The sequence below is a fragment of the Triticum dicoccoides genome, chromosome 2B (genome assembly GCF_002162155.2).
Source record: "Triticum dicoccoides isolate Atlit2015 ecotype Zavitan chromosome 2B, WEW_v2.0, whole genome shotgun sequence".
In the NCBI taxonomy this organism is placed as follows: domain Eukaryota; kingdom Viridiplantae; phylum Streptophyta; class Magnoliopsida; order Poales; family Poaceae; genus Triticum; species Triticum dicoccoides.
In genome coordinates, this window is record NC_041383.1 from 201,440,424 (window position 1) to 201,455,340 (window position 14,917).

Consider the following 14,917-nt stretch of genomic DNA (forward strand, 5'->3'; position numbering starts at 1 on the left):
ACAGATATTTATAGCAAGGCTAAAATTGCACAGAAACAGTACATTGCAGACCATTACCATTTGTATGACTCTCCATGTAGATTCAAATGGTTGCATCCGTGGAGAGTTATATGTGAAGTTATCTCCCAACAAAACTTTTGTGCAAGCACAAACTGAGTTTGCTATGGACTTAAGGTTATAGCCTCCTTCAAGAGCCATCACAATCCTTCCTTTTGCAAAACCTAACAGCTGCGGGTAATAAGCAGACAGGCGCAAGCATAAGCACCAATCAGAGCAGAAAGTACAAGAAAAAAAAAAGATAGTAATAAATTGATGAGATCAAATGGAAATTTCTAACAGGTAACAGCGAAGCATGACAACAAAAAGGAATGACTGGCAAACAGATAAACATTATTCTGGCATATCTAAACTCCAAGGTCAAGCATGATCAATATTTCTTAAGACCAGGAGAGTGCATGGTTCACTGAGTCATGATCAATGTTTTTAAGGCCAGGAGAGTGCATGGTTCAGTGAGTTAAATAAAAGGTCATTTTTATGCAAGCCTGCAAATGCATACCTTTGTTAGTAGCAGTGCATATCCATCTGGAGTGATGCAGCAACCACCAAGAGGATCACCCATTGCTACCAAAAAAAGGGAGAAGATATTCAAAACCAGTGAGTAACAATAACATGCATGATTACTACATGACATACACAGAAGATCCGATTCCATTGCCATGTAATAGCAATACAATACAACGAAGTCCCAGCGATTGTCAAAATATCGTCAGTGAATATCTCAATGGTTATGCAAGAAAGAAATCAGGTATATGAGATGTACTACTCAAAGCAGGCACTTCTAGCCCACAGAATAAACTACAATGTCAGTATATATCAACAGTCAGGCTTCACAAGTAAGAAATGCCTAGATTTGGTTAGACGTGTTTAACTTTTACGGATAAGATAGTTTCTAAGAATTTTTCAACTGCCTACCTGCGTCAAACCCAGCAGACAGTAATATTATATCAGGATCAAATGCTTCTGCAATAGGAAGCAGTACATGGTCCCATGCAGCAACATAATCTGCATCACTACATTTACCATGCTCCCAGGGCACATTAATGTTGTACCCTTCACCAGCTCCTTCCCCAATGAAACAGTGAGATGCATCCCCTTCACAAGGGTAGAAGCTTCCGTAATCAAATCTACAAAGCAAACATTGGAATAATAGTTTACACACTATTGAAGGATCAACAGAATACCACATGACACAGGCCAGAAAAGTTTGGCTTCTATAATAATGCAATGGAACAGCTGTGTAAGTTTGAGATTTCACAATATCAGAATTGGTTGGATAGTTCTAGGAGAGGCCTTTACCGCACATGGCAAGTTACAATCCGTTGATTCATTGTAAGCTAAGACATGTACAGTTGTAAACTTAAACAATAAGCAGTTAGAAACTGCAGGTTTCTTCAGGCATCTAATATACTTATTGTTAGAAGAAGCTTCAGCGTTGCTGGGAGACTGGACATTCTCACATTTGTCAGAGGAAAAAGATAGATTTCAACATCATGTATTTTGGTTGGTCCAGATTATGATGGTGCAAATTAATCAAATATAATAGAGCAAGAGTTGTATAACAAGTACTACTCGGTTTTCAATCATAAGCACTGAAGTTACATTACAAGCAACTCTTTCTAATATAAACATGAATTGTAGTATATAGCCCTGCAGTTGCATGGGAAACTTAGCTAGCAATAGTAAGTAAATGCAATTAATCAATTACTATCATATATAAGCAGAATCAAGGGTGTGCAGTTGACAATTCAAATGACTGATAAAGTAACCATACAATGTTGATTGGCACACATAATGCAGGTCGATCCAATATTAGTAGTGTCGAGCTAGAAAGTATAAAATGACCATGATGAAACAAAAAAAGGAATAAACCTACAGCATAGAGTTATCAGCTATAGATTCTTCCATTGACAACAGATTAATACTTAATAGGTCCCTTGGCACATTACTCGCAGACTGGGCTCAAGCATTTACATTGTGTTATACAGCCCAACTGAATCAACATGCAATGCATAATGTAGCAATAGATATTGTATAACTTCTTCATATTCTAAAGAGTGTATTGCATGAGATTATCAGGGTGGATTGGTGGTACAAGGAGACTTCATCCCAATCGTTACAGGTACAATATCAAACAGTACTGCAGTCAGATCAGCTCACTCATATGAAAATGGGGTTTGTAATGCCATGTAAGTAAGAAATGGAGTTTCCAGATTTCTATCAACTGCAAGGATGCACTGTCAGAAACATGCTCAGCAAACTACATCCATTCAAAGAGCAGTAAACCTTGAAACTGTAAGCAACAAATCTGTCATGGCTTCACGAATATCATATCGTGAAGGTTATATGGCTAGTCTAAAGTCTAATCTTAGACTTTTCTTTCTCTCTAATGCATATAAATGCAGTGGTTTGGTTTGTGGGAAAAAATGTCTGGAGTCTAAACAAAGCATGCAAAGCAATGCCAAGGTGATGTGTCATACCTGTGCACTGAAAAGAACAATACACGAGAGTCACTATAAAACATCTTCTGTGTGCCATTTCCATGATGAACATCCCAATCGACGATTAATATCTTGTTGATACCTAGGTCAGGCTGTAACAGAACAGAGAAGATCAGAAAATAATCCATCTTCTTAGTAGATCACATCATAACAAATTGTGATGATTGTTCCTACATAGAAACATAGTTTAAAAAGGCGTGCCAAGGCTCTAGGCGATAGCAAAATGCCAAGCGCTCAATATGTGCATAACTGCGCTTAAGCATGCGCTTTGGTCAGAAAAGCACAAGGCGGTGGCAAAACGCACAATCAGCGCCTAGTGCTTTTTTTTACTTCGCGTAGAAAATGATGAACAAAAGTAGCACAAGTTGATCTTAACTAGAAAAATCAAAGGGAAGTTTCAAATATGTACCCTCTCATTTAAGAGATAATTTGCTGCAATAGCCACGTTGTTGAAGAGACAAAATCCCATTGGCTCATTATGTTCAGCATGGTGGCCTGGAGGCCTGACAAGAGCGATAGCAGAACTCAACTCACCTGCCGCAACCTTCTCAGCAACCTACTTGTCAAATGAATTGTTGTGTCAGCACTCAAGATAAATGGAACAAAAACTGTTGTACAAGACTATGGACCGTACATATGTAATGCAGGAAAAGTACACGCTAAATTACCTCGATGACAGAACCAGCTGCAAGGAAAGCAGACTCTGAGGAGCCCTCATTGAAGTAAATGGAATTGAATTTCCTAGCAGTCTTGTTTCGACGGTAATCATACTCCTTCGAGCTGATATCCCTTATCAGTTTTATATGATTTGGGGTATGGACAGAGGCTATATATTTTTCTTTGGCCTCCTTTGCCTTCATGTCCACACACCTGGAAGAAACTTATGTTAAACTACAGCCGCAGAACCTTGCAAAGGCATACAGTTGTTAAGCTAATCAAAGCAATGCAAACAGTGGATAGGACAGACGATATAATGCTAATGTTCAAACTTAACTCTAGTAGCATCCAAGTTACTACTGTACACAAGCAAGGGCTTGACTATCCATTACCCGAAATTGCACAAATACCAGGACTAAATTCCTTTCAGCAGCTACAGTGCATGCATGCTTGAACCCGTTGTATGAAAAATCTCTCTACTCTCCTCCCTTTCTCAGGCCCTTTAACATTTGGGCCACTTCAAATGTTAATCAAAACATAAGCATACAGTTATAATCATGGATACTGATTCATTTATTATTTAGTTTTTCACGAGACCAAAAATACAGTTTGTGGTAGATCGAAATGGGCATGGCCACAGTCGTAAATCGCAACAGGAATACATTAACACAGCGGAAGCGCGCGAGGACCTCCCATCCCGGCGTTTCGACGGAACGGTATTTTTATGCAAAAAAAAAAGGGGGGGCACGAACGCCTCCTCGCGGATCCTCACACGAAATTACGGCGTTCTCGCTTACAGAGTCGCGGGTAGCGCGTACCTGGACGCGACGCCCTCGGCGTCGAGCTTGCGCCGGATGGCGCGCAGCCGCTCGGGGTTCTCCGGGTGCTTCTCCCCGTCAGGCGTCGCGTGCGCGCACATCCTATCGTCGTACAGCAGCCCCACCCTGGGCGCTGCGCCCACCGGCGTCGCTGCACCAGCCGCCGCCATCCTGCGCCGGCGATCGCCTAGCGCAGGCGGCGGAGAGACGGGGGGGCAAAGGGGCGAGACGGGTCGAAAATTGGGGTGGAGCGGAGATGGGGGAGACGACTGGACTGGACTGGTTGGTTGCCCCTCAGGTTGGTGGAGCCTCTTGTCTTGTGTGCGTGCCTGCGCCTGCGCGTGCTGGCGTTGGGCCCCACCTGGAAGTGGGTGCTCCGGGCTTTCTGAGTTTTGATCTGGGCGAGACTTCGAATTCGCGTAGCGGCAAAAGATTGAGGGGGCCCAAGTGAACAGGTTCTACCGCCGAACTTTTGCCAAAAAAAAAAAATCTACCGCCAGAATTGGCACGTACCGTCCCTCAAATGCCCAAGTACGTTTATATGGGTTGTCACATATCGCTCATACGATACAAATTGTCCGAATTCAACCGTTCGAAACAAAACAAAATAAATCATAGTTCAACGACAATCCGAACATGCCAAAATGAAATCAATGTTTGAGCGTGATGGATGCCTCAACAACTGGCCGGATCACTCGCCGAGCATCATCCTTGTGTCCTGCTCCGCTTCCATTCGGGCCGCATGCTCCGTTGCCGCCGCAGCCGTCCTCGCTGCCTCGTATTCCCCATGGTCGTTGATCTCCTTATTTTTCTCTACAAGCCACTTCTTTGCATGCACATCCAAGAGGGTTTCGTCCGCCAACATGATCTTCGCATCCTCCACGTCCCGTGCGAATTGCAACCTTTCCTTCTCAAGCGCAGTCTCTCCAAATGTCTTGCCTTCTCGAGCTCCCATTTGATCGCCGCATCTTACTTCTCCAACTCGATTTTCTCTCTCTCAATTTCCAGCTTCTTCTCCGTCCTCTTTCAGTTTCAATCCATCCTCTTCTTTTGCGCATCCAACGTGAGCTTGTACCTCTCCTCTCCCTCGCCGAAAAATGCTCATCCATGTGGAGGACATTTTTGTAGCCGCGGCATTACGGGAGGCCCTTGCCTTCTCCCACTTGTTTCCCATGACTTGTCGGTTATCCTTTGGCACGGTGGATCTCCCATTCTCGATGACAATATCTTCCTCTTCATCGTCCAAACCAATTGATTGGTGGTAGCTTGAGCCATCATTCCTCTTCTTGTCGGCCTTGAGATCGGCCACAAGTTGTGTCCACTTTGGCATGCCATTCATTATGATCCAACAATGTTTAAAAGTAAATGGCTTCTTCTCCATTTCGTGATACAAAGTGGTCACCACCGCCATCTAGCAAACAACATTATACAAGCACGAGAATGCAAAACAAACAAGCGCACGAAAATGATGACAAGATGAAGTAGCTTACGTGAGTTGCCACTCCCATCCCACTTTGAGGGCGTTCGGTCACTTGTGAGTAGTAGCTGACGTACTTGTTACTTCCCCTTGAGTGATCCCCCATTGATGTTGGAGAGATGCCACATTGCAGTTGGTGACGATAGGATGCGGCTCCACATATTTCTTTTGTTCGTGATATTCCTTCCAAATATTCTCCCAATACTTGTTTCCCTTTTGCTCAGTGCCGCATATTGGATCCATTGTTGTGGCCAACCAAGTTTGACCAACAAGATATCCTCATAAGTTGTGAGACCTCTTGCCTTCGTCGTCTTTCCCTTCTACTTCTTATTGCTCGACTTGGGATCGAATGTTGTCCCAACTTCAAATGTAGTGCAAGTTGGATCCCCTAATTCGTACTCCATATAGATCGGACCTTGATTGTCATTGATCATGTTCGACGGGAACACCTCCAAAATGATCATGGTTTGCAAGCAATCATGATCTCCAAAATGAACTAGCGGTCTATGCAAGGCAGTGATCGGATAGGAGCAACAAGAACATACGACTCTTGTTGTGTCATTCCGTCGAACAGGTCGTGGGCAGCCCAGGCGCCACCGGCGCCCATGCTTGTCCATGCTCGAACGAGTTGCAACGAGTGACATACGTCCACCATCAGCATCTGCGTGGGCGGAAAGCTCTCTGGAATGCCCCAACTGTCTGTGGGATCCTCCTCTATCCCAACGTGGTCTTACGGCGCAATCCACGTCTACAAACGGATGGATGGGATGCGGAGTTCCGGGCGCAGCAGGGGGGAAGTTGCTCGTCCATGTCCGCTTCCCTCTCTCGCTGCTAGCATCGCCGGATCCTTCGGTCGATGTTCTCCACCTTGCATGATGAAGCCTAGGACGGGATGCTGACGGAGGAGGCGGACGTAGTCTCTGTCGCTACGGTAGCAAACGAGTTGGACGACATCTAGGGCGGCGGATCAAGACCGGTGGTGAGGATGGAGAGCAAGGGTGGCGGACGGCGAGGGCTCTAACGCGGGAAAGGTAGGAGGAAGGCGGGAGGAGGAGGAAGGTTTGGTAGATTTGATGCAAATTATGGTGGGGTAGGACTGCTGGGTCCGATGTGGCAGACGCGCCCGCGCGCCCCCATATCCGCCCCATATTTGGGCTGGATATGAGATGTGCCGGTCAACCTAGGCACTTGAGTCTCGTTTAAGGAGCCCGTCTGGATTGCATTTTTGTGATCGGTTAGTGACCGGGCCGTTCGCCCAGGAGTTTGAGGCGGGTTTGAGGTGCCTCGCTATAGATGCGCCTACATGTACACGGGTCCATCGAAATCGCTTACCTCTATGCTCCCCATCCCCTCGAAGAAAAGAAACCGCACACACACGCTCATACATACACCCATACATAAACGTACGCACGCACGCATACTATTGGGGATATTGAAAGTGTGTTATATCGACTAGAGGGGGTGAATAGGTGATTTTTACAAATTCTTGAGCAACAACATAGTCATCATGATGAAATGAAAACAAGCACAGAGTACAGATAGCGTGAAGACAGGATAAGCAGGTTGAAGACTATGTGACTGAAGAAATTGGATTGAGGAAATAGAGAAAGTCTTCAGTCAAAGTCTTCAAACAGTAATGATCAGGTTCATCAACACATGGATGAGGAAATGAATGGGTTGAGGAAATAGAACCAGTTGGCTTGGTGAAGACAATGATTTGGTAGACCAGTTCCAACTGTTGCGACAGTTGTACGTCTGGTTGGAGCGACTGAGTATTTAAACTCGAGGACACACAGTCCTCACTGTATTCTCCTCGAGCTAAAGTCACACAGACCTCACCCAACACTCGTGGTAAGTCTTCAGGTGACTTCCCAACCTTCACAGACTTGGTCACTCGGCGATCCACAATTCCTCTTGGATGCTCAGACCATGACGCCTAACCGTCTGGAGGATACACAGTCCTCAAAGTTAACAGCGTCGGTTCCACACAGGAACAATCTCTTCAGTGATGCTCAATCACTTTGGGTTTGTAGGTGTTTGGGTTTTCCTCACTTGATGATTTTCGCTAAGTCCTCGGAGGATGGGATGCTCTCAATGACAAGTGTCAGTTTCTCGCGGAACAGACAACCAGCTAGTGGTTGTAGGGTGGGCAGATATTTATAGCCTAGGGAGTAACCCGATATGATAAGACATAAATGCCCTTCAATGATATGACCGTTAGGTGGGTAGATATTTTGGGAGAGCTGGCGCATAGCACAACAACGGTCGGATATTTTAGGTTCAAATTCCTCAGGGCTATCATGTTCCTCACTGTGTAGGCAATCCACGATGGTGAATTCCTAACTCCTCAGTCAGAACAAATTCCTTAGAGACCAGAAGATCTTCATCTCTGTCACTGAAAAATTGACTGAACTGATATGAGATTTCCAATGGCTTCACTCGAAAGGATTGGGTAGGTGTAGGATTTTGAGATGAGCATCACTTGGAAATCAGTTTCCTTAGTATTAACTCGACCCCCTTTAACAGTATGGTGTTTCCTATGACTCAAGAAAAAGAAAATGAAACTACGAAAACAAAAGTATTCACGCTTCATAATCCTCAAATGAATATCGAAGTCTTCAAGGTCACACCAATTTCTTCACTTTCAAAATCTTCAGGAGAACCAAAGTCTTTAGCTGAAGACATACATTTTTAGGGGTTTACTTTCATCATAAATATCAAACTCCTCATCGACTTATAGAGCCTGTGTACACTCACAAACATATTAGTCCCTTAACCTATAAGTCTTCAATACACCAAAATCACTAAGGGCACTAGATGCACTTACAATCTGCCCCTTTTTGGTGATTGATGACAAATAGGTTAAGTTTTCAATGGGGATAAACATATCAATTGAAAGTGATCAGAATTGAGGAATTTGATTGCAAGATATAGAAGAACTCCCCCTGAAGATGTGCATATGTGAGGAATTCGCTTTCAAAAAGCAATGCACATTGTAGAGTAATATCATGGAGATCTCCCCCTATATCTTGTAATTCATACACGCATTTAACATATCGAATGAAGAATTTGAAATACATGATGAAATATGGTGACTGATGTAATTCAGCATGCATGCATTAACATATATAAGGAAATAGCATGCAAAAGAATAGAGCAAAAGTATCAGGCCACCATCGGACTTAAGTTTACAACTCGACCCAACAAATACTTTAGAAGAACGAGAGTTGAAACTTAGCAAAAAAATGCCCATATAAAGACCCGCTTGAAGACTAACTCAAATTTCTCCCCCTTTGTCATCAAATGACCAAAAGGGACGAAAAGTGAGGACTAACGCCCCTGAAGAATATCATCATGATGTCGATGGAGGAGCGCCAGCGTTGTTGGGGTCGTCCATTGTAGTAGGGCCTGCTGTAGTGTCGTCTAAATCTTCAGCTTCGTCCATCTCGCGCGATGAAGAATATGAACTGACGACCAGCAGAGGAACTTTGACCTTCTTGAATTTCTTCGAGGGTGGCTGAGACCAGTCAAAGTCCTGTTGGAAGTCCATCTTCTTGAGTTCATCATCGGTGTAGACATGTGAGAGAATAGCACAGGTGTGGTTGAAGACTTGATGTAGATAATAGTGGTTCTTCTTCACAGCATTTTGAGTGATTGTCGTGTTGTGAAGAATTGCACCAAACTGACGCTTGACCCACTTGTGATTTCTGTCCACCTTCTGATGAAGACTTAGGAGTAGCTCACGATCAATCATCACATGCAGAGCTGTTGCATGAGGATTTTGCTTTAAAACATTTGCAGCAGAGTCATGTGTGGCAGAGTCATCATTAGTGGAGTAGGATGCTGCCTTTCGAAATTGTCCATCCAAAGGACGAGTGCCTTCATCAATAACTGCAGCCTTGCCCTTCTCATCAACTAAGGAAATAGTCCGTTTGAGGACTTCAATCGGGGGCAAATAGCTGAGATGGTTCTGAAAGTCAGCCTTGTAGTGAATTGAAGTCCTTGATCTGATGAATTTCATGATCCAGGGAGCATAAGGCTCCAACTCAAAAGGTGACAAAGCAGCATTGGCCAAAGTCCTGATGAAGAAATGATGATAGTTGATTGGAATACCATGCATGATGTTGAAAAGCAAGTTCTTAATGATGCCAACAACCTCTTCTTCTTTAGAGTTGTGGCCCTTAATGGGACTGAGGGTTTTGGCCAGAATGCGATAGATAGTCCTTGGCACATACATCAAATCCTTGATGAGGAAATTTGTCCTTGGAGCTTGGCCAACCTTCAAAGGCTTCATTAGCACTTGCGTCAGATGATTTGACAGTTCAGGTTCCTCATATAGCTTCAGTGCTCCTTCAGTGGGCGGACTGACTGGGACGACATGAAGCAATTCAGAGGCCGGAGCTTTGTGATGAGTATTTTCAGTCATCTAGTCCAGAACCCATGAATTCACATCATCAACATTGCCTGTCAGATGCAGAGTGGTATAGAACTGAAGAATTAATTCTTCATTCCAATCGCAGATGTCAATGCAGAAGTTTAGCAGACTAGCGTCATGAAGAACACTGAGGATTGGGGTAAAGCACGGAAGTGACTCCATATCCACATGAGGAAGATGCTCATGGTCAAACACTTTGTCCTTATCAAACAACAGCGAGGAATAAAAGTTCATCTGAGAAGCAGTCCAGAAGCGCTTGCGGCGAAGGCGAGCAGAGTCATATGGATTGAAAATATGAGAAGAAATGATGCTCAGCAAAGAAGTCATCAGCCTTGAACTTCTGCTTCTTGGAGTGAGGATTCTATGGCTTGGGATAAAGATTTGCAGTGGAAGTCTTCACAGCCATTTCAAGCACAACCTCTGGAGTCTTAGGCTGAGGAATCTCAGGAGCAGTTTCTTTTCTTGTCTTCTTTTCAATTTCATCAGCACTAGTGGCTAGAATTTCTTCGGGGATGGAGTGAAGTGAAGCTTGATCTTGATCAGAACCCGAGTGAAGTACTTCAGTGTGCACAGGGGACTGAGGAATTTGCTGCAATGGAGTGAACAGAGGAGAATTGGGATGATGACTTCTCCAAAAATCATCATTCATTACTGGAGTCGTAGACCCGGTGTCCACATCCTCTTGTTCAGCTTCAACTTCTTCAACACCGGCCTCTTCAGCAGTGAACTAAGGAAGCAGCGATGATACCTGTAGCGGTGAAGGGATATTATCCACTTCAATTTCTTCATCCAACTGCTCTGACGTAGCAGCAGATGGATCTTCTTCATCAATGTCATCGGTGATGACATATTCTTCACCAAAAGGAACAATTTCCTTTGATGGCATGACATTTAGTGGAACAACATCAATGGGATTCTCGAAAGAGCTCGTCAAAGTCTTCACTTTCTTTGGAGCTGAAGACTCTGAGGCGCCTGATGCTTTCCTCTTCTTAGCTCCTGCCCTTTCGGCAGCCTTGGTTTCTTCGCTTCTGATGCAGAAGGAAGGTGAGTGCTTTTCATCTGTGAGGATTTTGCAGGGGGGAGAAGATGAAAGAGGCACAGTTTCTTCAGGCACAACTGTTTCAATTGTCCTGGCAGGTTCAGATTCTTCTCGCGCAGCGGCGGATTCTTCAGCTGGCCTGGATTGATCTTCTGGCACAACATTGGTGGTTGCCCTGGCAGTTTCATCAGGAGATGGAATATCATCATCAACCATGGCACTCTCAGTTTCTTCAGCAGCCTTAGTTTCATCAGCGGTGCTGGCATGTTCTTCAGTGGGCTGAGCAGATGCTTCACCTTGAGGAACTTCTTGTTGCGCTTCAGCAGCAACATTTGGCTTGAGGCCTTTAGCCAGCTTGACGAATCTGACTTTGGCTCCTATCCAATCAGCTTTATAAGCGTCAAATTCATCACTGAGAGCTATGATTTCTGACTGTATAGTCACAAGTTCTTCGGTTGTCATATTCAGAACATTTTTCTTCAGATAATGCTCCTTTTTGTACTAAGCTTTCTTCACTGATCTGGCCTTCTCAAACTTCATCATCAGCCTCATCTTCATACGATGGTACTTCAAAGGTGACCTACTTCTTGCGGGGACTTGGCCTTGTGCCGCGTCCAGCAGTGACCTTTTTCTTCGACAGCTGAGGAACTTGCTGAAGCTCCTGAAGCAATTGAAAAGCCTGTAGTCCTTTGGCACATGGCAAGATTCACTGGTGTTGAGGACTTTGAAGGTGCAACTGAGGGCTTTGCTTGAGCAGAAGACCCTGAGGGCTTTGATGAGCTGGGCCGTGAGGGCATGGCAGAGGAAGATGGCTTCACATCAGATTTCTTCTTCAGTAGCCTTCTTAGGCTGACTAGCAGAGGCTTCTGCAGCAGCAGCAGCAGAATCTTTGTTGCATTTCTTCACTGCCTCCTTTGCTACTTTAGCCAGTTTCCTTTGGAGCTTGGCCCATTCTTTTGGAAATTCCTCACCTCTTCTGATGCTAGAGGGGTCAGCTTCTTGGCCTGATGCTAATGGAGGTCTTGGGAATGGAGGATTTACTGCGAATTTCTTCATGTACTTACGAGTGACATAGCGGTACTCCCTCCATTCCCGTGCTCATCTTCGTTCAATCCGCTGAATGTGCACCTTGCGCTGATTTTTATTCTCCTTGCCATGAGTGGCTTCATCAGGAGTGCAATAATCTGCATAAATGTCTTCAGGGATTTCAAACGCAGTGTTAGTCTCAGGCCTCTTGCCTCCCTTCTGAGGACGCTTTTCTTCAGCCATTTTCTTCAGCTGAGGATTCTGAACAATAGATGTCTCTGAGGAAGTATGCAGTTTTTCTTTGAGGAACGCTGCAAATGAGTTAAGTTGATGAGAACCTAGAGATTCAGAAGCAGACATGTGTACCTGTGAATAGAGTATAGGTGCGAAGAATTTGAAGAGGTCATATGCGTTCTCAGAATTTGTTTTTTAAAAGAAATCAAGTCTGAGGAATTTGACCAGTGGAGTCTTGAAGAATTTCACTATGAGTTCTTGTCTTAGGTTCCAGAGTTGTATAGATTGGAAATACACATAACTGAGGGATCTTGAAGAAAAGTACATCTTAGAGAGAAAGATCAAGAACAGATGCAACTGTGGTGTTTAAGAATGTGAAGATTGAAGAATAAACACCTTTTGAAGATTTTATGTAAATCATCATAATCAACAAGGGCAGTAAAAGCGAGTTTTGTTTACCCTTGACGAAGAACGCGATGAACAGTGAGATGAATTGTGGAAGCTCGTCCGTTCAGATCTTCCACGCCCTAACTTGGCGGAGGAAGACAACTACAACAACGTCAAAGGTGAAGATTTTTGCGGTCGGCGCGAGTACGACGATGACGAGGTCGAGGCAACTAAGCTCTTCCTCACCAGCGACGATGGAGATTAGCGGCAGCGCTAGGTTAGAGAGCTCGAGCGGCAGAGAAAGAGAGGTCAAGCGGAGTAAATGAGCTGAGGTGCAAGGGGAGGGGTATTTATAAGGATGTGAAAAACTGTTCGACCGAATAATTTGGATGAACGTGCCCCTGACCCTTGCTATCCTAGCGACATGTGTCACCGACGTACAGAGAGGTGGAGATCATGTGAGATCGTGGGTGAGTTGTTTAATCAACTCAAATATATATAGCAATGAAGAACAACGACGGAAAGACTGAGGAAATTGCAAAGTTGAAGAATTTGAAAAATTGAAGAAATAGCAAAAAAATCAAATTGAAGATTTCCAACTTTGGTTGGTGGCGTAACCCACCGTATAAGAATGATGATTTCAGATACCGCGTACAATTGTCGTAGGGTTCTGAGAATCAAATTCTTCATTAATTTTTTCACACTTAGAGGGTTAGTCTTCATTGATCGAAGAAAAATGTTACTTCGTGTGTTGCACATCTAAGTCATCAATTTTGCATAAGTGTTAGGATGTGTGTCCTTTTCAAAGAACATTCGAAGATTCTAAGATATTTAGCTCACACCGCAACTTGCCAAATCTCTTCTCATCCAAGGGCCTTGTGAAGATATCGGCCAACTGATCTTCAGTATTCGCGTGGTCAATGGAGATGTCGCCCTTTAACACATGGTCACAAAAAAATGATGACAAATCTGGATGTGCTTTGTCTTCGAGTGCTGAACTGGGTGGTGAGCAATCTTGATATCACTCTCTTGTCGCAGTAGAGTGGCACATTCTTCACATTGATGCTGTAGTCCTTGAGGGTTTGCTTCATCCATAGCAATTGAGCACAGGAAGATCCAGCAGCAATGTACTCAGCTTCAACAGTAGAGAGTGATACGCAGTTCTACTTCTTCGAGGACCAACATACCAAGGAACGTTCAAGGAAATGACATGTGCCTGATGTTGACTTGCGGTCCACCCGATCACCAACATAGTCAAAGTCAGAGTCAGAATCAGAGTATCCAATGAGATCAAAAGAAGAGCCCTTGGGATACCATAATCCAAGTGTTGGAGTGTGAGCTAGATATCGAAGAATATGCTTCACAGCCTTATGGTGTGATTCCTTCGGTGTAGCTTGAAATCGGGCACACATGCAAAGACTAAGCATAATATCCGGCCTAGATGCACATAGATACAATAAAGAGCCAATCATGGAGCGGTATACCTTTTGATCAAAGTCTTTACCATTTTCATTGGTGCATAGATGGCCATTTGTGGGCATAGGGATTTTGACGCCTTTGCAATCTTGCATGCCGAATTTCGTCAACACATCCTTGAGGTATTTCTCCTGGGATATGAATATGACATTGTGTTGTTGACGAATTTGAAGACCTAAGAAGAATTTCAACTCTCCCATCATGGACATTTTATATTCCTCACTCATCATATAGGCAAAATCGTCATTGTAACGTTGGTTAGTACAGCCAAAGATAATATCATCAACGTATATTTGGCACATGAATAATTCATCATCATAAGCTTTGGTGAAAAGAGTTGGGTCAAGTGAACCGGGTTTGAAGCCTTTATTCATGAGGAATTCCTTCAAAGTACCATACCATGCCCGAGGTGCTTGCTTGAGGCCATAAAGGGCCTTGTTGAGTCTGTAGACGTGATCTGGAAATTTTGGATCCTCAAAACCTGGTGGTTGAGCAACATATACTTCTTCCTCAAGCTTACCATTGAGGAATGCACTTTTCACATCCATTTGATGTAAGATGATATTATGATGGTTAGCATAAGAAATCAATATGCGAATAGCCTCAAGTCTAGCAACAGGTGCAAAAGTTTCATCGAAATCAATTCCTTCAATCTGTGTGTAGCCTTGAGCTACAAGAAGAGCCTTATTCCTCACCACAAGGCCATTTTCATCGTGTTTGTTGTGGTAGATCCATTTGGTGTCGATGATATTGTGCTTGCGTGGGTCTGGTCGCTTGACAAGCTCCCACACATTGTTGAGCTTGAATTGA

At 44.0% G+C, this 14,917-nt stretch overlaps 1 protein-coding gene across 1 annotated transcript in view; it reads right to left on the reverse strand.

Annotated features, from left to right (window-relative positions):
• The window catches only part of LOC119363060 (histone deacetylase 5-like), an 8,960-nt gene extending 4,658 nt beyond the window's left edge, over nucleotides 1–4,302 (reverse strand). The window contains exons 1-7 of the mRNA XM_037628364.1: nucleotides 4,034–4,302; nucleotides 3,227–3,428; nucleotides 2,968–3,114; nucleotides 2,538–2,650; nucleotides 973–1,184; nucleotides 557–621; nucleotides 58–228 (exon numbers count right to left, since the gene is read on the reverse strand). Coding sequence (XP_037484261.1) covers nucleotides 58–228; nucleotides 557–621; nucleotides 973–1,184; nucleotides 2,538–2,650; nucleotides 2,968–3,114; nucleotides 3,227–3,428; nucleotides 4,034–4,203 — 1,080 coding nt within the window. The 5' untranslated portion in view covers nucleotides 4,204–4,302. The remainder of the gene's footprint in view (nucleotides 1–57; nucleotides 229–556; nucleotides 622–972; nucleotides 1,185–2,537; nucleotides 2,651–2,967; nucleotides 3,115–3,226; nucleotides 3,429–4,033) is intronic.
• Nucleotides 4,303–14,917: the final 10,615 nt, after the last annotated feature.